This window comes from Macrobrachium nipponense, chromosome 25 (assembly GCF_015104395.2).
Source record: "Macrobrachium nipponense isolate FS-2020 chromosome 25, ASM1510439v2, whole genome shotgun sequence".
NCBI classification, from domain to species: Eukaryota; Metazoa; Arthropoda; class Malacostraca; order Decapoda; family Palaemonidae; genus Macrobrachium; species Macrobrachium nipponense.
Genome location: NC_087214.1, coordinates 41,018,397 through 41,042,394, shown reverse-complemented (window position 1 = coordinate 41,042,394; position 23,998 = coordinate 41,018,397). Strand labels below are relative to the sequence as shown.

Below are 23,998 nucleotides of genomic sequence, written 5' to 3'. Positions count from 1 at the left end.
AAAAATATTGCAAGTGCTTGGGTACGAGGTGAAGACAACCACTTTAAATGGGGCCTGGAAGAAACTGTGTCCACAGTTCGTGCACAGTTTTGAAGGCTTTGACCAGGCAGAAGACGTCGAGACTGTGACGAGGAAGATCGTAGGGCTAAGCAAGAGGCTGAAACTAAGATTCTTTGAACCTGATGATGTAACAGAGCTGCTGGCTTCCATGGAGAGGAATTGTCTGCAGAGGACTTACTTGAACTTGAACAACAAATGATGAGGAAGAGGCGGCGGCACCAGAGCCAAAACCCAGGTCATTAACTGTGAAAGGCTTTGTCAGAGGGTTTTACTCATCTGGAGAGAGCCTTGGCTTCTTTTGAGGCAGAAGACCCTAACGTTGCTAGGTTTGACAAAATAAAACGTGGAATGTTAGACTTAGTAACTTTCTACAAGGAGACCCTGAAGGAGAAGCAGACGAAGAGAAGTGTGCAGTCCAGGCTTGACACTTTCTTTCACAAGTCTCCAGTACCACCACCTCCCACTCCTAGTCCTGGTAAGGAATTCTGAACTGTTTTTACTAATTTTATGTGTTTACATAGTGTACATATTAAAATGTGTTAATTTTTCAATGTAACAACTAAATGTAAGAGTAAATTGTAACTTCATTAATTTTCATCATTTGTAATTTTATTGCAGAAAGTGGTGACAGTTCCAGATCCCCCTGTACTACCTGTGACAGTTCCAGATCTCCCTGTACTACTGTGACAGTTCCAGATCTCCCTGTACTACCTGTGACAGTTCCAGATCCCCCTGTACCTGGATCCTCTGTAGCAGCCCGCCCACCTGTACGTGCACAATCAGGTAAGCAATTTCATTTTTCTCTATTTTCATGTTGGAAATTGTTTACACCCTACATACATACGTACACTAACTTACATAGTGGTACAATGTGTTTGATGTTGCATAACCTTATTATTTTTTTTTTTCATTTCAGACCCCATTTGATAGTGACAGCGACCCAGATGACCCTGAGCCTTTCCATGGTTTTGATGCCTCGCCCTATTCATCAGGTAAGGAATCCTTAACAAATTTGTATAAAATGTTTTATAAATTGCTAATAGAAATTTTATTAAAAGTGTACATATGCGACAATTACATCCACCTTATATATTTATGTACCCTATCATTCTTTCCAGATCTAGATGTTCCCTCATCAGTTGATACGAGTAGTATCACCTCTCCAGAGCCCAAATCAGTTGATACGAGTAGTATCACCTCTCCCATTCCTTCAGGTAAAAGAATTCTTCATTTTTTATATTGTACATACGTATTCCACACACATATGTCAAACAGTAATAACATGTGCAGTAGTTACAGTAGGTAACTCTATCATTTTATATATTTTTTATCATTCCAGACTCCCAAGCACCTGCCCATCCTACTCCATAGCCCAGCCACCCACTCATCTACCATATGCCCATCCCAGTAAGCAAGCCAACCACTAGAATTTGGCAAGGACATTTTTTTTATTAATGTTTTAATATTACATATGTAATAACATGTTATGTATGTAACATACATACTATAATCATATGTATTACATTATCATTCCAGACTGGCATGCACCTGTGACTTACATAAACCAGACCTCTACATAGCCTACATGTCTTCATTTTGCTGAAGGTAAGGAATTCTCAGTTGTGTTTAATGTTTGCATACGTACAATAAATTTTGTACACCTAAGTGGTTACATACTGTCCTTTAATATTAATTCTTCATTCCAGACTGCCCATCATCCTAGCCTGTTATCTGTGATAAAGCACACTGAAGTTAGGTTTGGAATGCATCCTTATCATGAATGCTCTACACCTCCACCTCCATCTCCCACAACCTAGGTAACAGCTTTGAGACTCACTAAAAGTTGGTAAGTTATGTAAGGAATTTCTAAATTAAGTTTTATACTACATGTTATATGTGATATTAAACCACTGTATGGTGCATATTACTGTATGTAACTTACTCTGCATAGAGGACTTACTGACAAAATTATTTTTTGTACATTCCATTGTCCCCTGAATGATGTAGGCTATGGGGCCACATAAGACTTTGTCCATCCAGGGTTACATTGAACGACAACTTTAAACTAAAAGTAAGGAATTAATTAACATACATTAACTCTTTTAGTACTCTTGATATATCTACAGTAATTAACATATTGCATTCACAACTTTCTGTAGTGTATATTTTGTACACTATTTTGTTACTTTTTCCTTCCAGAACCAACATTTTTCACACAACTCCAGGTTGTTACTAACAAATTACTACAAGTGTCATCAAGGGATAACTACAAGTAGAAGCACCATTTTTGGATGGAAAAAACCCTTCAGGAAAGTATACGTATCACATGTAACATGTATGTAACAAAGTATGAACAGTAAGGTTGACATACAGTAGTATTACATACGTAACATAACTTTTTTTTACAGGAATTTCCAACCAAGTTTGATTATGTACATTACATATAAACCACTGTACGTATGGTTACTGTATGTAACTTACTAAACATACATAACATGACTTAACTTTGATACTTTTTTGGTACATTCCAGAAAACCAGGACCCCCTCCATGATGCAGGCTATGGGGCCACATAAAACTTTGTCCAGGGTTACTACATAACATAGCACGACAACTGTAAACTATGTACTACTGTACTAAAGGTAAGGAATTATACATAGTAGTAAACATACATTAAGTAAGTTTTATACGTACATACTAAAAAAAAGTGACCAAGATCTCTCACATGGGATAAGTGATCAAGGTCCCTCATGGAATTACATACTGTACACTCCCTGCTAACAGGGGTGTAGACCAATCATTTACAACATGCATACGTTACCAGTTGATATTAAACCACTGTATGGTGCATATTACTGTATGTAACTTACTATGCATAGAGTACTTACTGACAAAATTATTTTTTGTACATTCCAGAACCCCCTGAATGATGTAGGCTATGGGGCCACATAAGACTTTGTGCATCCAGGGTTACATAGCACGACAACTTTAAACTAAAGGTAAGGAATTAATTAACATACATTAACTAAGTTTTATACATGTTATATATGTGATATTAAACCATGTATGGTGCATATTACTGTATGTAACTTACTATGCATAGAGTACTTACTGACATACTAATTATTTTTTGTACATTCCAGAACCCCTGAATGATGTAGGCTATGGGGCCACATAAGACTTTGTGCATCCAGGGTTACATAGCATGACAACTTTAAACTAAAAGTAAGGAATTAATTCACATACATTAACTTTTTTACTCTTGATATAACTCAAAGTAAGGAATTATAAACTAAAAGTAAGGAATTAATTAACATACATTAACTCTTTTACTCTTGATATCTATAATTTACATATTGCATTCAGGACTTTGTGTAGTATTTTGTACTAATTGTGTTATACTTTTACCTTCCAGAGCTACCAGACTGGGATTTTAGTGTACTCCAGGATCTACCAAAGGATTACTAGTGTACAGTGTATAATAGTGTTTAGTGTATAATCTAACCTAAGGATTAAGTGTAGTACATTGTGCTTTATAGTGTCACAAGAGTTTAATAAAGAATTATACCTTCAAGAACCATCCTTTGCCATTGAAATAACCACACTACACATCATGCAATACTTGCATGTCACACAGGTAAGGTCTCTCTAATTTTTCTTAGTTTAAGGCATATTCCAAGTGTCGTTCCGGCTTACGACGATTTTCGGCTTACGACGGCGCCTCAAGAACGGAACCCCCGTCGTAACCTGGGGACTGCCTGTATATATATATATATATATATATATATATATATATATATATATATATATATATATATATATATATATATATATATATATATATTATATGTATATATATATATGTATATATATATATTATATATATATGGTATATATATGATATATATATAATATATATATATATATATATATATATATATATATATATATATAGTTTGACACTTACAAAAATGTCCTTATAATTGGCAATCACGACAATTTGAATTTCTTAAGATATACAAACCTGAAGTCTTTTAAGATTAACTCCTGCAACACCTGGTCCCATGACACCTTGAATTTGTGATTTGTTCTTACAAGCTGCATAAAGGTTCTCCTCCGATCAAAAGTGGGCGGAGTCCTTCTGCCTCCCCAACCCAGCCGTTGCCAGGTTCGTGGCTTCCATTTTAGTTCAGGTGGCCCGAAGCCTCCACATCTATGTCTTGATCTTAGGATTTACTTCAGTTTCAACAAGATGCTGAAGTGGCAACATGGCAACTACATCAGCAGATGAGTTTATTGAACTTCGTAGGAAAGCGATATTAGGGTTATGATAAACTAGAAACTGACAGAAAGATGTGGCTAGCAGCTTGGCGAGAGCTTGCATCGTCCTCGCAACGCATCCCTGCCCTCTTCAAGGTCGAAACCTTGTGCAAAGAGGACAATACATGGGACCTCTTCTTAGCTACTTCAGATGTCTTGTCCCGGGAGACAGCGGCATTGACCCTGTTACCTACAGAAGAACAAGGCTTGGTCTTCATAGGTTGGTCCGAGCCACGGCTCTGTCCCTGCTCTCGCCACTGCTGTGGATGTACGTCATCCCTTAGAAGGTTGTACACTCGGAAACAGTCACAAATGAAACTCCAACATAGTCTCTGTCCCTAGAGCAGCACCCTTGGGAGCAGAGGCTGGTGAACAAACCTTAGTTTTGAGGCCAAAGGCTCCCAAGACCCTGGCGACAGCGTCTCGGGATCGCTGCGGGAGTGATCGCTGCCCTGGCGAGTCACCTGAGTGACTCCCAACAGTCTTCCACTCCGTGCCTGGGTCCTGACAGCGAGCAGGCTCAGCTGTCTGGACCCTGACTGCATGGTCACTGGCAGGTGACCGTACACTTGGTGACGCTTGCGAGGGTGGCCGAGACGGTTCCTGGTGCAGAGGTGGAACCTCTGGAAGCAGGACAAGAGGTACCAGCGGCAGCCGGTGCCCTACGGTCCCCGTCTTCTTCCCTGGGGAAGGAGAGATGGGCCCCGTTCCCGAAGGAACAGGAGGGCCAGCGGAAGACCCAACTGTCCCACTGGAGTGAGAGACTTCTTAGTGGGGGGGGGAGAGAAGGAGAGAGAGAGAGAGAGAGGCCAACTTCTTCATCCTCAGCTGTGGGGCCTTGGAAGACGAAGGAGAAAAGGCGGCAGCAGACGACGACACCTTCCTTTTCTTCTTAGACCTCTTCTTCGTCAGCTTCCTCAGGACCACCGTCAGGTCCTCCATCCAGGACGGAGCTGGGGCAGTTGCGGTAGCAACAGGGCCCAGCTGCACCTGTCCGGAGGGACCTGCGGCGGGAGCAGCAACACCACGGGCAGGAACGGAGACACAGGAACTGGTGGGCGGTTGAGCGGGGAGCTCCTCGGGCACTCGAAGTCAGGGGCTGGGGCCAGGACAGCAAACCCAGGCGGAGGGAACATCATAGGGGCCTGCACAGTGGCAGATGGAGTCACCAACGTCACGTGCTGCGTATACACCAGGTGCAGCAGCGCAGCATACCCTGGTGTAGAGATGGTCGTCATCGTCAGTCACCAGGACATGGATTACAGTAGCGGCCAGGTGTTGCAGCAGCCCCTGAATGCTGGGAGTGCCCGGAAGGCTCAGCAAGCGCCAGACCTGCGGCGGCAGTCACACCTGAGGAGGCAACAGTCGGGCTAGTGGGGGGGGGGGGGGGTTTCCCCACTTGCCGGGGAAAGATCCCACCCCGAGCGGACGGATGACCCCGAGTACAATTCCAAGACGGGGTGCCGCGCCCCTTCCTCTGTGCCCAACAGGCCGAACGAAGAGGTGGAACGCAACATGTCCCCCGGAGGGGAAAGACCCATACAAGGGAGCTGACTAGGAGGGAGGAATGAGGAAGACGTGTCCGTAACCAGAGGTGTCGCTGGAGAGCTTTCCGACAACACCTTGGCCGGTTTACGCACCTTCTTCCTTCTCTCGTGGCGCTCCCACTGCTCTTCCGATCACAACATACAAATATCACAAGGCTCAGCATGAGAGCACTCGCACCCTCAGCACCAAGCACACAATAAATGGGGGTCCACTTGATTAGTGGACCTAAAGGCCCCACAAAGACAGCCCTCCACACCAGGGCATACTCTCTGGTTGGTTGGGGGAGGGGGGTTTTTCACTCTTGTGGGTTTGCATGGTTATGAACTCGATGCAATCCACAAGTCATAAACTCAATAAAAAAACAAGAGAAATCAGTAAGTACTTACGCAGGATGCACACTATAAGTACTACAGCAATAAGAAAATGCAAATACACAAGGATAGCCTCGTAATCGAAAGCGAGAAAGGCTCACGACAATGGCATGCAGAGAGGTGAACAACAGGTCCTCATCCGACAGCGGCTGAAAGCAAAGTGGAATGTTTACTTCCAGTCGGGTGGGACTCCCGCCCATCGGACAAACAGTTACTACCGAACCACCTTGTTAGAAAGCTTACGACTGGTCCAGCTGGCGCTGTAATTAAATCCCTATGTAAAGGACCGAGGGTTTGTATTGCATGTCGGAACAAAAATGGCTTTATTAAATGATAAAGGATTAGTCTGGCCTTTTAAAGAACTAAATAAAAGTTTGTTAATGTCAAATACGAAAAGTTTGTATACGTTCATTGGTCTGGGGTAAGCCTAGTAGGCCTATTGGCTCATAAACAATATACTGTCTGAAATTCTAGGAAAACTGATAATTAACATAAGTCATAGTAATTCAGACAAAAGATATGATAAAAATAACGAGAAAATATAACCAACATATACTATAGGTAGCTACTGAATAGCTACATCCATTATCTGTCTAGGCCACGTAGTCTTTAACCCTAGGTATTAGGCTAGGCTAGGTTATTGCCTCACAAAAAAACACGACATTTTAAATTCAAAGAAAACTAATAAAGATAAAATAGTAGGTACCTAGGCTAAGTCACAATTAAAACGGAGGATAAGATGAAAATAAAGATGAAAATCGGGGTAAATCGAATCTAATAGTAACTAGGTATAACAGAGGATAAGATTAAAATAAAGATGAAAATATACTAACTGGAATCTAATTAAGTATAACAGAGGATAAGATTAAAATAAAGATGAAAATACAACTCGAATCTAATTAAGTATAACAGAGATCCGTCTAGGTAGGGTAAGGAGTCTACCTACTTAGTATACCTAGTAGTACTAGCCTAGGCTTGCTAATGGCTTATACAAAAAAATACCTAATTTGAAATTCAAAGAAAACTGATAACAACAACACATACTAGGTATAACATGGAAAACAGAGGATAAGATGAAAATAAAGAGGAAACTATAACTCTAAAGAGAAAACTATAACTGAAATATAACAAATAACACCGATGCATTTCATAGTCTAATCCACGTAGAATTTAGCAGGCTAAAGGTCACTGAATTTCCCCAACAATTATTTCGTCCACTTCACACAAAAATTCATATCCCCCAGCACTTCGATCGTTTCTTACCGATGACGCAATCGTCACTCATCTTCCCTCAATAATGGAGGTGATTTAATGGAGGAAAATTCAGTCGAACGATGAAAAAGATGAATGAAATTTGCCGATTTCGACTTCGACCTCCAGTGGTGTTATCCTCCTCTCTGTCATCTCAGCTGTTCTTCGGCGCGCCGGGAGAAATTTCGCGGGAAGCCTCCCGATTGGTCGAGTCGGCCGTTTATAAACAATGATTTCGACCAATCAGAACTGCGGAAGTCTTGGCGCGTTCTGATTGGCTGATGGGCCCATTTGTAAACATTGGTGGAGCAATGGGAGAACGGGCAAGATGGAAAGGTGAGGTTGTATAAAAGTAGAGGATTTTTAGCCAATCAGAATCGAGTTTTTAAAAATAATTAATTCTCATTGATCAATATTCCTCATAGCTGTACAAAATTCTACTTAACGAATACGTCCACCTCCAGCTGACTGACCGTCTGAATAGGAGGAATCTCATTTAGGAAGAGAAGAATGTATCAATCTAGCAGATCGTATTAGTTTATTAGGTCATATTCTAGGCCGAAATGGATAATGAGGAGCAAGAGCTGGCCCAGATGGCAGACTTGGTTCATATTGAGATCGGGAGGAGGGAAAAACGTCCGCTTTGTAATCGCTGTAGGTAAGTCTCGACGAAACCATGGATACCTACTAGCTACCTAGTACCTATAGGATAGGCTAGTCCTAGTACCTACTAGGCTAGCTAGCGTAGTTAGTACGTATGTAATACGGTAGGTCGTCGTTGTAACTTACTATGTTTAGTACGGTCTGTATTTAATGTGGCCTATCAGACACACCCATTTCTGATAGGCAATACTTTATTATCCATTCTGGTATGTGATGTAGCTACTAGTCAGATTAACCATTGGGTATCCTACATAAGGTAGTTGTTAGCCCAGACCCAGTGTGACACCTAGGTACCTAGTATATACCTATTTTCCCCAAACCATCATCATTACTAACAAAATGTTGTTAATCCAAGCTACATAGGTAGTACTTTCACTTCTGCCAAAGGTTGTGTTACTTAGCCTATAGGCTAAATATGTAATGTAGCCAGTAGCTACCTTATATGAAACTTAGACTTTCTGGTATAGTACTACCTACCTAGGTTTTGGTAATTTTGACATTGATAGGCAGCCTAGTATTAGGGTTGCTTGGTTAACCCCCATATATACTACCCATGTAATAGTAATGGGGGCTGGATGAAATCCATGATTTTTATAGCATGAGAAATTCAAGATTATAGTAAAATACATTCAGACATAATCAGGGGCTTCTTGCTCGATGGATTCTTCACACCTAATCTGACAGGGGTGTCACCCCACAAGGAGCCCTCCCTCCCCATCTGACTTTCAATGCCTTGACTCAAAGGCTCCTGGTCCTATCTGACCATACTCATCACCTAACCTGGCCTAGGATTCTGTAAACAATATCTTGGTTGTTTCTCATCCCTTTGGTAGCCTCCTCAAAGGGAATGTTTGACACTAGGGTCTTCCGGTACCCCAAATAACACAATTCACAGCCAGCAATAACTGCTAAATAGTCACCAACAGCTGTTCAATAAGAAATACAGGGATACTTACATGCACTTAAGACACACAGGCTAGTGACAAATAGTACCCATGCATACAGGATGTTTCTGAGAAGTGCCTTGCTTAAAGTGCTAGCCTAGCACAATGTTCAAAGTCAATACAAAGAAGAGAAAGAGAAATCGAATATATTGTAGATTTTAAAACAAGAAAGGGAAAGCTTAGAATAACATATAAACTTTATTAAGAAATTATCAGAACACCACATAAAGATGGAGCAATAAAGAAAACATTGGAGGAAGATGAGTCAACCCAAATTGGGATATGAGTCAACAACTTGTAGTGGTTGCTTCATAGTTATTGAAGAAGGAACTTGTGAAATGTGTGATACATGGTTCCACTACGAATGTTCGGGAATTGAGAGTAAATACACACCCATGCTTTCGAGTGACAATGTATTGTACATCTGTAACAACAATTGCAAGGGGCCTGAACAAAGAACACACAAAAAAACCCATTGAAGATGAACTTGAAGAAATAAAAGCAAATACAAAGGTATCAGCAGAGTTGACTCAGGATTTGGCTCTAAGAACTTGCAACGTAATGACCAACATAGATGAAATTCAAAGCAAAATTTACAATGTTCATAAAGATGTAGATTATGACAAATAAGGAAAAAACTTATGCAGAATCACTCAAGACCAAAAAAGTTCTTTTGATCAAGTATACAAATGAAGAGAGCGCAGCAGCTAATTATGAGTAAAATAATGCACCAATTGAACAGGTTAAAACAAGAGATGGACACTTATTTGTAAAATTTCCAGATTGGAAAAACTTAGAAAAGGCAAAAATACAAATTCAGGAAATTAACAATATATCAGTAAATGAGAAGGGTATATATTTAAACCCAAAATAAAAGTAGTATGTATATGTTCCAAAGGACGAAAGTGACATTGTCCATTGTAAAGAAATCAGTGGATATGTACTCACATTTCTGAAAATTGTAAATGAAATGAAAGCCAAAGATGACAAATATAAGCACTATATCATCAAATGCACGCCACAAATACGAAAGGCTATTATGACAGAGGTGACAAGTTGTATACAACATACTATAGCTGTTGCACTACAATGACTTAATTATAAAAACCAAGACACATTACAATAAAATTTTTATTGCAGAGAAAAATCCTCCCAAAATCCATAACAATTTATCCAGAATATTGGGAATCAAGAAGGAAAAAGTTCTACTTGATGTAACTAGCGACCACAAAAACCTAGCTGATATCTTTGTAAACTATTTGAAGATAATATTGAAAGAATCTGTCATAGTTAAGAAAAGGAGGCCCCTCCTGATCTCCCAGTGATCACTATGAGAAATAGCAAATTCAGTAAGTTTCAAGAACTGAACATAAATGATTTTGAAAAAAACGATGGGAAAAAGTTAAAAACATCTATACATGCTGTGAAAATGGGCCGTTTCCCATAAGTGATATAAAAGAGGCAAAAACCTTTGATCAGTTGTCTGAGCTATATTTTGATATTGTCCAAATGAGTTTAGCACAGGCAGCCTGCCCAAATAGCCAAAAGCGTCTTGTATAAAGCCGGCCTACAAAGGAAAAGGTGATATAGAAAATCTAAGCTTCTATAGGCCAATATCGAACCTATTGTACTTATCAAAACTTATAGAAACGGCAGTTCATTAGCAAACGTGGAACCACTTAAAACAACTCGACATTATGCCTAATGATCAGTCAGCTTGCAGAAAAAACCTCTCAACAGAGACTACATTGTGCGTAATTATAAATGATATGGTAAAATTTATTGCAAATGGAAAATGTGACACCCTAGTTATGCTTGACCTAAGTGCAGCATTTGATACGGTTGAGCACGATCTGCTGCTTGAAGACCTGAGAGTAGTAGGCATCAAAGATAATAGACTCAAATGGTACAAAAGCTACTTAGAAAACAGGAGGGTTACAGTAGTTATATCAAATGTGAAATTGCAGCATCTGGGTCCACTGCTATTTGGCATCTACACAATTGAATTATCTAGAATACTAATCTAGAATACTGTATGGTGATGATACTCAGTTCTCTTTTCTGTCAAACCTGTAGTAGATGCCATTAGTAAAATTGATGCAATTATGAAAGGTATAAAAAATGGATGTCAGCGAAGAAATTGAAATTTAATGTAGGCAAAACTGAGTGTATGCTATTTGGATCTGACAGTGCACTATGAAAATATGAGTATACTTTAATAAAAGAATAACTATTGGTTTGTCATCAATAAACACTAACAGCAGTGAGGAACTTAGAACTTATTGATAAATTGTCTTTGAAAAACCATATATGTACTGCATATTTTAAAAACCTGTAACTATCTTATTAGAAACATTGCTTTTATTAGAAAATATTTAAATGAAGATACTCTGATATGAAACACTTACATACTAACTAATCAAAAACTATCAATCAGAAGAAGAAAGAATTTGATGAAAACCTACATTTGGTCAACATTATTATATGGTGTTGAGAGTTGGACTTTGTCTGGAGGATTGGTGAAGAGGCTGGAAGCAATGGAAATGTGAGTGTGGAGGAGAATGATGAAGCTACCTTGGACAGCCAGATTGACAAATGAGGCAGTACTGATTGTGGTCGGGGAAAATAGACAACTTATGCAAGCAGTGCGCAAAAGGCAGTACATACGTATAAGTTCTTTGGCCACACAATGAGAAGAGGTGGTATGGAGAATCTGGCATTGACTGGAATGGGAGGGTAGGAGAGAGAGAAATACCTGGATGCTTTAGTTAGACTGACAAACAGAAGAATGACAACCACAGTGCAGCTGATACAAGCTACAAGTGACAGACAGGAGTGGAGATCCATGGTTGCCAACGTCCTGGAGGATATGGCACAGCAGTACGGTAACTCTGAAAACCAATTTGTAACCAAATATACTTTCGAGGCTTGACTACTGCAATGTTATATGCTACGGTCTCCCTAACTATCTACTAAGAAAATTGCAAGGAGTACATGACTTCCAGTAAAAGCAAGCATAGAATACAAAATACTTCTTACAGTCTTCAAGACACTAAAACATGGTGAACCAACATATCTAAGAAACTGCTTAAGCTTCTTTAAGACCTAAAATGAATATATGTAGGCTATTTGAACCTAGAACAAATTGTGTCAGGCGAGAGAGCATTAGGACACTGTGCACCAAGACTATACAACAAAATACCGCCTGAAATAAGGATCATGCAAGAAAGCAAATTTTAAACAAGAACTAAAGACTCCTATACTGACGAGAAAACACTAAAAGACAGTTATTATAAAATACAGTCATACCCCTACATACAAAAGTCCCTACATACTAAAAATCCAGGTTACGAAGGCAAAGACGAAGATTTTTTTGCTTCTGTGTACGAAAATAATTCAGATCGCAATAGGGTGTAGTACTGTAAAGTCCGAGATTCGCCCGGGCCACCGAGAACAATTTTAAAACTCGCATGGCGCCGACTCAGTAGACTCGCCACCATCCTCCCGCTCTCCCATTGATTCCTGATGCTAGTTACTGCAGTAAGACCCTGCTCTCCTATTGGTCAGCATCTATCCCATCATGCATCTAATAACTTACGTTATTAGCTATGGGTCCCAAGAATGTTGCTGAAGTTCACGGAAAGAAGAGGATGCTTTCTATGGAGACAAAGATGGAGATAATCAAGAAGTATGAGGCTGGCATGCAGTCGAGTGTGATCGCTAAGGAATACGTACAGCCGAAAGGTAAGGTTCCACATTTTACTACATATGTACATACAGTATTTTTTGTACCCTGTACACTAATACACTTTATTTTCAGGAACTGTTTTACAGGTACAGTAACAGTTAGGTTAGTTATTGAATGGTCCAAATTGTTGTATTTCATTGTTTATTGGTCAATTTAGCTTTATTATAAAATTTACTGTAGTGTTTTTGTTGGGCTTGGAATAAATTAGGCAATTTACATGTAAAACGTAGTTCTGGATATGAAAAAATCAGGTTACGAAGGCCACTTCGGAATGGATTAATTTCGTAACCTGAGGCACTACTGTAGAAGAAGCAACTTATGTTATATTTTGAAAACGTACAAGGGCCCGCCAGAGATGGAATCATCCCTGTAGAGGGATGTTCATAAACCCAAACAAAGTGAAACACTAAACCATCTCCATTTAAGGAAAATGGAGTGAATTAAAGAGAAGAACAATGATAGAAGATGGGAAAACAAGGTTATCAAGTCTTAATCTCAGAGTAACACAAAATGACTTGATCACCACTAAGAGCTCTAGGTGTCTTCTTTTACATTCTGACAAGCATGTTGGTGGGAATACTGATTGTGCAGGCTGGGCATGTGTTTAAATATGTTGATTTATTGCTTGTTCACTAAAAGAAGGTGATCTTTAATCATTTCTAAGTGTAAGATTATTTTACTCTTCTTCCAGTCGGCCTGTTGGTGTTTGCTGGTGTTCAAGCTTAGGCTGCAGCAGAGTCCAGACATCTTGTCGCGTTGTCATCCTTCAACACCCACATGAAGAAAAACGCTGTCTTCGCACAGCCCCTATTCTGCAAGCGGGTCTGCCTCAGGGTGCCTATGTGGAAGCCAAGGGGAAAAGGTTCTCATTCACAAGGTATAGTGTCTTCATTTCTTTGATAGGTTTTAGTTTGGCTTGTAGAAAAATTAGCCGTGGATTAACTTTATATTTGAAACCTCAGAAGTTTGCAATTTTTATTTGAAAATTTATTCATAGTCATGGAGACTTCTTTACATTGCTGGAAATATGCTGTGTTTAGTCTTGTAGTTGTTGTTCCATTAATACTCTTTATTGAAGTATATTTGCTTATCAGATGCTGAAATATCAGATCAGCTTTTACGTTATTGACATTTAACCAACAGGAGCACCAACATATAGTAAACGTTCCTCTTTTCAAATAATGGATCTCTTCTTTCTCTATTTCCTATTACCTTTTGTCACTTCTTCAATTGAACATCATAATCTTTAGAGGCTTCACTTTCAAGTCAGTGGCCCTTGTGGGCTTGTTCTATATGAGAAGGTTCATCATAATCTTAATAATAATATTATGCCTTACTGACATTTTTCTAACTACCTGTGTAGTATGTAAATTCTATGCTCTATTGTGCAGGTTCCCTCACTTAGAAGAAATTCTGACGAACGAGAATTCTATATTGATGTATCCTGGGGAAAAGGCTCTAGATCTGGAATCACTTTTGCCAGTAGGCAACGACCAGCCATCGTACAATATTATAATCATAGACGGAACCTGGCAGCAAGCAAAGTCTATATATCACAATTGTCGACATCTTCACTCACTTCGTCAGGTAGAGTACAGAAATTTATGAAAAGGTTATTCCTTTCACGATGAGGTATGCTGTAGTATCTTCAAAAGCTACCCATGAAGGTAATTTGGTATTTCATTGTCTAATACATAACCATTTCCCCGTAGGGGGGGTAGTGCCGTCAGTGGACCTCATGCAGTGCACTGTAGGCATTACTTAAGGTTCTTTGTAGCATGCCTTCGGCCCCTAGCTACAACCATTTCATTCCTTTAACTGTTCCTCCTTTCATATTCTCTTTCTTCATCTTCCTTTCCACCCTCTTCTAATACAGGCGGTCCCCAGGTTACGACGGGGGTTCCGTTCTTGAGACGCGTCGTAAGCCGAAAATCATTGTAAGCCGGAACATCGTCAAAAATCCTAAGAAAACCTTACTTTTAATGCTTTGGGTGCATTGAAAACTATGTAAACTGCATTCTTATGGCATTTTTCATTAAAAAAAACCTTCAAATATTGATTATTTTGCATTTTTGGTGTCATATTTCATCTCCCAGATGAGCGTTGTAGACGTCATAACCCTGGAAATAACGTCTATTGACAAGTGTCATAACCTCGGAACGTCGTAAGCCGACACCGTCGTAACCCAGGGACTGCCTGTACTTGATTTACAGTGCAACTGCTTTGAGGTTTTCCTCTTGTTACACCTTTCTAACCTTTTACTGTCAATTTCCATTTCAGAGCTGAATGACCTCATAGGTCCCAGTGCTTGGCCTTTGGCCTAAATTCTAGATTCAACCCAACTTCAAAACCATTTGCAGCAGGCAATATAAAAGAGCTTTTTAACAGTTATTTGCATTAAAATCACAGGCTATGCCTGACTGTAACTATTTTCACTTTAACACAAGAAATGGTTTCCATTATGTGAAAATTTAGACCTTGAATAATCTCTGAAATACTCTGAGTGGTTAGTATAGTGAAAGTTGCAGTTGCCTTTCAATACTTAAATTTGTCATAAATAAATTATTTTTAATCAGTGCTTAATCCACTTTTTTTTTTACAATCAATATTGTATTTATTTTGAAACGACGATTTTCCTGTACATACTACTACTATATTGAAGCTGCTGCCTACAACTGTTTGTGTACCATCGTTAATATTGCTGTCATTTCAGGTCAAATTATCAGGAAAATACATAAGCGAATATGTCATACGCACTCAGCCAACTGAAGATGCTCTTTCAACAGTTGAAACTGCAGCTATAGCATTAGCAACACTGGAGAACAACTGGTCTATTTATGATACACTTGTTCAGCCCTTGCAACTACTTTGTCAATATCAGGTTTGACCCCCCATTGTACTGTATTACATATATAGTAGATATCTTCACCATAATTAAAATTAAGTCTTGATTATATTCACTCACACAAATCCATAACTTAAAACCCTGTAAAGGAGGTAGTGCTGTCATTACACCTCACACGGGGCACTGCAGGCATTACTTAAGGTTCTTTGCAGTGTCCCTTCAGCCCCTTTCAATCCTTATACTACTGTGCTTCTGTTAATATTTTCTTTCTTCCATCTTACTTTCCTCAACCCTCATCTAGCAACTGTTTCGCAGTGCAACTGCAAGGTTTGCCTCCTGTTACACCTTGAAAACTTTTTACTCAATTTCTCCGTCAATAGTGAATGGGCTTCTAGGTTCCAGTGCTTGACTTTTTTCCCAAATTTTATATTCAGTTCCATAATTCTAAAGTTCCATTTTAAAACATTCATACTTACAAACTGTTAGAGCCAAGTATTTGAATGAATGCATTGGATAGTAAGTTTGAATACTTTAGGTAATGAATTTATAATATTAAGTATTTCTGTCATTCTTTCATTACCAGTTAGTAGTTCAGAAGGCTGATTACAATATCAGTAGTTATGGTATGGTTTCCGTGTCTTGGATATTATGTTGAGTACATTAATAGTCCATCTATCTTTTCCACAGAAGTTTGTTTTTGCTGTTTTCTTTAATGAAATTAGGAGTCCATCATGAAGCTCCATTATTGGATAAAAGTTTTGTGTTCTTTGAAAAACACTTTTTATTTCAGATGAATCATGGAGCAGTACCCCATCAGAGCAAAGAACACATGATTGTTTCCGGACGCTACAAGAAGCCCCTTGGTAAACGGACATACAAAAAGTTAAGGAAATGCGGAGCAAAGCAGGATGAGTCACTTTCCGATTTCTTGGAGTCACTGAATGTGGCTGATAGTCAAAAGGAAGAAAGCTCAGATCTTGATGTGTTAGGTAATGGGGAAGAAGCAAATGAAAGAGAGTCGAACAATCGTCCCAAGAATGTCTCATCAGTGTTAACGGAGAAGGAAGGTTTCCCTTCTGAACAGGAAGAGTGTTCAAGTGAGATATCAGACACATCCTCTAGAAGTAAAAGTAATGACACCAGAGGTTCTGAAGAGGGCAACAATGAAATCAATTCCATTGACGATATCAGATGATATAGCTCCGGTATTAACGGAATATTTAGGCTTTTTGTCGCTAGAAGAAATTTATATGTCGGGGAATTTCCATTTTCTGTTAACAGTTTACATAAGCAACTTTGTCATGCCAGTTGACATCATCTTCAGTGGGTTAAGTTTATTTATTTAATAACTTGAAAATATGCAGCTTCATATATACAGTAATATCTCGTACTTCGAATTTAATCTGTTCCAGAAGGCTGTTCGAATTACGATTGGTTCGAAATATGAAACAAATATCCCCATAAGAAATAAAAGGGAATCAGGATAATTTGTTCCAACCAACCCAGAAAGTCCCCCTTTTTACATTTTTTTCTATTATTATTGTGTTCAAAGGTTAAATTAAGTGTGTAAAGTAATGAAACAGCATGTTATATGATTTTTTTTTTTTTTATGATTTACGATCTGTTTGGTAAAAATGGCGTCGGCTGGCCAGAGGATGGAGGGAGGAGAGACGGGAACCCTTTGAGCAAACTGAACTGGTTGCAGTATGCAAAGGTTGATAATAAAATCAATTTTATTCTCATATTAGGTACAAGAATAATCAAAGGAATCAATAGTGTGTGTGTCCGATTGTGTCTGAAAGAGATCTTACTGTACCTTACAGACCTTACAGCTCGTTCGGGTTTCTCCAGGTCCCTCAGTGCGACGCACCTCTAATGTCTACCAGAGAATTGCTAATGCATCTTCCGGTATATTTTGCATCTTCCAATCTTGAATGGTCTGGGATGCAGCTTAGATATTTGTCGAGCTTATTCTTAAACACATCTACGCTCACTCCTAATACATTCCTCGGATGAGCTGGCAACGCATTGAATAGACGCTGCATTATCGATGCTGGTGCGTAGTGGATTAATGTCCTGTGTGCTTTCCTTATTTTTCCTGGTATAGTTTTGGGCACTATTAATCTACCTCTGCTTGCTCTTTCTGATATTTTTAGCTCCATGATATTTTCAGCAATTCCTTCTATCTGTTTCCATGCCTGTATTATCATGTAGCATTCTCTTCTCCTTTCTAGACTATATAATTTTAAAAACTGTAGTCTTTCCCAGTAGTCAAGATCCTTACCTTCTTCTATTCTAGCTGTAAAGGACCTTTGTACACTCTATTTGTGCAATATCCTTTTGATAGTGTGGGTACCATATCATATTGCAATATTCAAGTGGACTACGTACATATGCTTTATAAAGCATAATCATGTGTTCGGCTTTTCTTTTTTGTTTTGAAGTGCTGTAACAACATTCCCATTTTTGCTTTGCATTTTGCCAATAGTAATGCTATTTGATCATTGCATAACAGTTTCCTATTCAACATCACACCAAGGTCGTTAACTGCTTCCTTATTTGTGATTGTTTCATTATTAGGTCCCGTATATGCATATTGCATTCCGTCTTTATCTCCATAATTTATTAATTCAAATTTGTCAAAGTTAAATACCATCCTATTTATCTCTGCCCATTCATATATTTTGTTAAGGTCTCTTTGTAGCGAGTTCCTATCTTCATCACAAGTAATTTCTCTTCTTATTCTTGTGTCATCAGCAAAACTACTCACTACCATGTCCTTAACATTACTATGTTTGCAATCATAATAACAAATAATAATGCAGCTAACACCGTTGCTTGTGGCACACCGGATACCTTAGCTTTATCCGATTTCTCATCGTTTGCAATCACTTTATTTTCTGTTTTGTAAAAATTCTTTTTTCTATCTTCCTACGTTGGCCAATATATTGTTTTCTAATTTTCTTTGCTAATACATTATGGTCTACCTTATCAAAAGCTTTTGCAAAGTCTAGGTAAACCCCATCTGTTTCTTTTCCGTTTTATCATATTTTTATATATGTTCTCACAGTCAGTGGACTAACAGTCGGGTTTGTGTACTTTTTCCGGGTACAAAACCATGTTATCCTATATTAAACAAATTATTTCTCATTAAATGTTTCATAGTATTTTTCTTCATTACCCTTTCATAATATATGATGTTAGACTCAGAGGCCTATAATTATTTGCCTCTAATGTTGATCCACTTTTGAAAGTAGGGGCAATATACTATGCTAATTTATGTTCATAAATCTTGCCTGTATCTACACTTTGGCTTAATAATACTGCAAGCAGCTTTGCAATAGAATGAACTACTTTCTTTAACAAAATGGCAGGAACACCATCTGGTCCAGCCGCTGATCCATTTTTAATTTCATTAATAGCCTGCACAATATAGGCTTCATTAATATCTGTCTAATAAATATTTACTATTTTCATCTCTTACTTCTGTCATTATTTTAATTTTCAATTCTAGGGTAAATTCTCTTTTATATCTTTTTACTAATATGTTGCATATTTCCTTTTTTTTCATTTGTTAATCTCCCTTCATTTCTTAGAGGGCCTATTTCTACTCTTCTTTAATTCATCTTTTTTGCATATGAGTACAATAGTTTGGGGTTTTGCTTGATATTTTCTAGGGTCTTTTCTTCTCTTCTAAGTCCCATTTTTCATTTTCTTTTGATTGTAATCTTTTGTTCTGCCTTTTCTATCTTACTCTTTAGTTCCATCTTTTTCCATGCATTCTTTTCTTTTGCAAGACCTTTTTTCCACTTTCTGATTATCTGGAACAAGATCCTCCTGTCTCTTGATATGAATGACTGATGTTTACTTTTCTTCTTCGGTATATACTTACCCACTATTTTCTCTATTTTATGTAATATACCCATATTTACCTGTATATCATCACTTACAAATATGTTTTCCCCAATCTTTGTTTAATTCTTCATTTATTTCTGACTATTTTATATTCTTATTATAGAAATTGTATTTTCCATATCTTTGTTTGTATGGTGTTTTAACGTTGCGTGGAACCAGTGGTCATTCAGCAACGGGACCAATGGCTTTACGTGACTTCCAAACCACGTTGAAAGTGAACTTCTATCACCAGAAATACACATCTCTAACACCTAAGTGGAATGCCCGAGAATCAAATTCGTGGCCACCAGGATGGCAGGCCAAGACCATACTGATCATGCCAGTGAGGCGTTTTTTTCATATCCTTCCCACTTTTTCATCCCTTGTTTATCTGTTTTCACTTGCTTTGGATTAGACTGTTAATTCTATGACATTATGGTCTGAAATACTTGTACTATTATACACTATTATTTCTATAACATAATTCACCTTATTCACAAATACTAGGTCTAAAGTATTATCCTTTTTGTTGGCAGGTGTTAGGGGTCTATATATTACGTTCACTAGTTTTTTAGATTCAAATTCTACCGCTATTAATTCATATTCTGAGTTACTATATTTCTCATATATTGTTCCTTGATTTATCTCTCTCCCATATATCACAGTTCCCCCTTGATTCCTATTTTTTTCTATCTGTTCTATGAGTTTGGAACCCCTTTATCTGATCATCATTACCAGTCTCTTGGGAATAACAGGTTTCACTTATATTCATTATATCTATTTTTTCATTTTGGGTTAGTTCTTCTAGGAATTCTATTTTTCTTTTTGAGTTATTCATAACTAAACCCTGCGCATTCATCACTATGATGGTTTGTGTGTTATCCCCATCATTTAATATGGGTAATAATAAGGGTTTTCCCATGTCTATTTTCTGTTCTGGTATGTTTTCTTCATTTCCAGAAATTCTGACATTAATAAATGAGTGTGTGTGTAATCAGTGTGTTCACACTTGGATCTTAATTGCATGAGAGAGATTAATTATACTAGAATACAAACGGCACTTTTAAAACAAACGTAATAAGTAAACTTAAGTCAAGAATGCATGATTTGGGCAAATTAAGTGTAAGTGAAAGAAATGGGCAAATAATCATCCCAGCACAGTTCTCTCTCTCTCAGCGCACCGAACACTGACTCTAGCAAGTTCTTTTTTTTTTCTTTCTTTTTTAATGTATTACATTTAATTGTTTTCATGTTTTATCACTATTAAATTTATTATGAAATAATTTATTTTTTTAAGTGAATTGGTACTGCTTTTACATACATTATAGTAAAGATTTTACTATCTTCTCTCCTCAACAATACCACGACACGCTAACTTAAATCGTTCATTCATTATTCTTCAAAAGTATTGTTTGTTTGTATGGTGTTTTCACGTTGCATGGAACCAGTGGTTATTCAGCAACGGGACCAACGGCTTTACGTGACTTCCAAACCACGTCAAGAGCGAACTTCTATCACCAAAAATACACAACTCTCACACCTCAATGGAATGCCTAAGAATCAAACTCACAGCCAGCAAGGTGGCAGGCCAAGACCATACTGATCACGCCACTGAGGCGCTGTTCCTCAAAAATATAAACGCTCCCTCCCTCTACCTCAAGTTAGCTGTATATCACCGCAATGACAAATGACTATTAATTTATGCTAAATTTTATTGTGAAAAGCTTTGTTCTTTCATTGACTATTTTGTTAATATTGTTCAAATGGACCGTCTCACTCGGCGCACCGAACACTGGCTCAATAAGGTGATTTTTTCATTTTTTATCGTTACGTTAAATTTATTGGGAAATTCCATTTTTAGGTGAATTGTTATTGCTTTTACATAAATACAGTAATATTTTAACTCTCTCTTCTCTCCTCACCATATCAACGCTCCCTCGTTCAGTCTCAAGTCTGCTGGCCATGACATCACCACGGTTACGTATGATTTTATGCATCGTTTATGCTCAGTGTTATATTAAAAGCTAAATTTTATATTAAATACCTTATACTTTTATTTTGTTAAATATGGTTATCATTCAACTATTATATCTTGTAAATGAAAAAAATTATTTAATACAGTTTAACTTTTAAGACCCAGTAGGGCATTGATACAAGTAGTATGACCTAGTCAGTTGAAAGTACGAGCATGTGTTCGAAAAAAGATACAAAATTTTCTCTAAAATTTTGTTTGAAAAACGTAAAGTTTTATATAAACGTTCAACAAACAAAGTACCACTGTATCTCATGCATATATAAAGAGCCAAGTGAAGGAAGTGTGCATGCTATAAACTACTGACTCATGTATTGTATTCCTAACTGGACAAACTGAATATCCAGAATGTCCTTTTAAGAGTTCAAATTGCTTACAGTATTTATTTAGCATAATCTTCTGGACAGATGACAGGTAGTGTGCTGTGTACACTTCTACCATTGCAATGTATCTACAATCTCTCATATTTTCACCCTTTGATAAATTTTCTCTTTAATGATGTTGACTGTACTGAGATTGTTACTGACGCTTATATCAATCACAGTTTCTCATTTGCGTAATAACTCTAAAAAATGAATCAATTAGTGTTAATGTGCTCTCTCTCATTGTGTTATGCACATTTTCCACATACAGGTAGTCCCCTGTCATTGGCAATCCGGTTTTATGGCGCTTGTCTAGCGCCGAAAATTGCCATAATGCACCAATACATACCTAACATAAGTGCCATTAACCGATTATCAGCACCATGAATCACCAATTTTCAGCTATCAGTGATTTCCGCTTATCATCGAGCTGTCTGAATTGAAGCCCCGCTGATAACCAGGGACTGCCTGTATATATACTAATGTGCTCTGATCAAGCCTTATTTAGATGTACAAATCGGCTGTCGTTTTCTACAAAAGCTTATCATTGGTTTTCATTAGTTTCCCTGCTGTTGTTTGAGTTTTTATGGAACTCAAATACATTTTGTAAATACTGTACTATATATTAATTCAAAAGGTTTGTCTTATGATGTCAAACACTCGAGTGATGATATACGATGGGTGTGCTATTCACCTGGATGCTGAAATATAGTAAAGTTAAATTTTACTCCAAGCTATTTTTGTTTGGAAGTTCTGATCTTTTGAATTAGTAGTTTTGACATAAAATGTCCTATTGAAGTTAAATTATAAATTATTAATTCTATATTTTTACTTGTTTACTTAGTGAAAACGAGGGTCTCATTGCAACATGAATTTTTCTTAAAATACTTAGTGCTTTAAATTAACAGCACAATTTTTTCTTAAGATTGTCCACTGAACATATTAGAAAGTCCTGACAAGGCTATTATTCCAAATAAACTGTCAAGAAAAACAATCTTTTGTGACCATATATTTTCCATATACTGTAATTAGAACCATACAAGATAAAATTGACATGTTTAAGAATTATGTATTTAAAGCAGAAAGTAAACAATAAAAAAACATAATAATGAACAATGCAGTCTACTCTTTATTTTTTTTTTCTTGTACGTTAGTAACACTGAACAACAACAGGAGGCTTGTCTGATCAAATGTACAAATTCACAGACCATTAACCACAAGACAGTAGAGCAGCAATGTAATACTCTGCAAAACAATGCAACTGCTAGTGTAATAATAAAAGGTTCTATGCAGCTATCTGGTATTGATTCCCAACCCTAGGAGAGCTTCTTGTGCTATAGTATTGTTGCTCTCCCTAGAGTATGTCTCTTGCTCTAGTAGTTTCACTCGTAAAGTATGTCTCCTGCACTGTTACAGTACAGGAGGGAATACAAAATACAGTACTGTACTGTATTATCATCTGTTAAGTCACATGAAATATTAGTCTGTACAGGCTATATAAAAACAAAAGTTATTGCAATACCAAGCCAAAATTATATAGCTCATAATATCATACTGACTAGGGTACTGGATTAATGGCCTGAAGTTTCTGCTTCAAAACGGAACATCTTGCCCCCAAAAAGGATATGCACAAGGACCGGACCCATACGTAAGTCAAGTCACTGGAAAAGCTATCCCATAAAGATTATATATATATATGTTTATGTATAATATCTTACACTCTAAAAGACAGAAAACAACTGGTCACATTCTTGCAGTTAAACATCTTGGCTGTCATCTAAGCGACCAACCAGTGATTGTTCCTCTTCAATGGGAGGGACCACACTAGTAATCGTCTCCACGAGTAACCACCTCCTTACAGGTTGGCCGGAGCACGATAGTGTGCTCAAACTGGGCTGTATAACAGCCCTTAACATCACAGAGAGGAGGGTATGGATCCAGGATTCCCTGCAAAAAAAATT

At 37.8% G+C, this 23,998-nt stretch overlaps 3 protein-coding genes and 1 long non-coding RNA gene across 4 annotated transcripts in view; 2 read left to right on the top strand and 2 right to left on the bottom strand.

Annotated features, from left to right (window-relative positions):
* LOC135199394 (chromatin assembly factor 1 subunit A-B-like) overlaps nucleotides 1-7,720 on the bottom strand; it is a 150,658-nt gene extending 142,938 nt beyond the window's left edge. Inside the window, exon 1 of the mRNA XM_064227386.1 lies at nucleotides 7,562-7,720. Coding sequence (XP_064083456.1) covers nucleotides 7,562-7,583 — 22 coding nt within the window. The 5' untranslated portion in view covers nucleotides 7,584-7,720. The remainder of the gene's footprint in view (nucleotides 1-7,561) is intronic.
* LOC135199194 (uncharacterized) lies at nucleotides 990-1,495 on the top strand. Its single transcript, XR_010310968.1, has 3 exons — nucleotides 990-1,052; nucleotides 1,179-1,274; nucleotides 1,400-1,495. It is a non-coding gene; the product is annotated as an uncharacterized LOC135199194 (long non-coding RNA).
* Nucleotides 7,721-7,995: 275 nt separating the features above from the next.
* LOC135199396 (tRNA-uridine aminocarboxypropyltransferase 2-like) lies at nucleotides 7,996-23,331 on the top strand. The gene is made up of 5 exons (XM_064227389.1): nucleotides 7,996-8,207; nucleotides 13,596-13,781; nucleotides 14,296-14,491; nucleotides 15,618-15,785; nucleotides 16,540-23,331. Exons 1-5 carry the CDS (start codon nucleotides 8,113-8,115, stop codon nucleotides 16,942-16,944), a joined length of 1,050 nt encoding a protein of 349 aa, XP_064083459.1. The 5' UTR covers nucleotides 7,996-8,112; the 3' UTR covers nucleotides 16,945-23,331.
* Nucleotides 23,147-23,998, bottom strand: part of LOC135199395 (methionine aminopeptidase 2-like) — a 37,194-nt gene continuing 36,342 nt past the window's right edge. Inside the window, exon 9 of the mRNA XM_064227388.1 lies at nucleotides 23,147-23,984. Coding sequence (XP_064083458.1) covers nucleotides 23,862-23,984 — 123 coding nt within the window. The 3' untranslated portion in view covers nucleotides 23,147-23,861. The remainder of the gene's footprint in view (nucleotides 23,985-23,998) is intronic.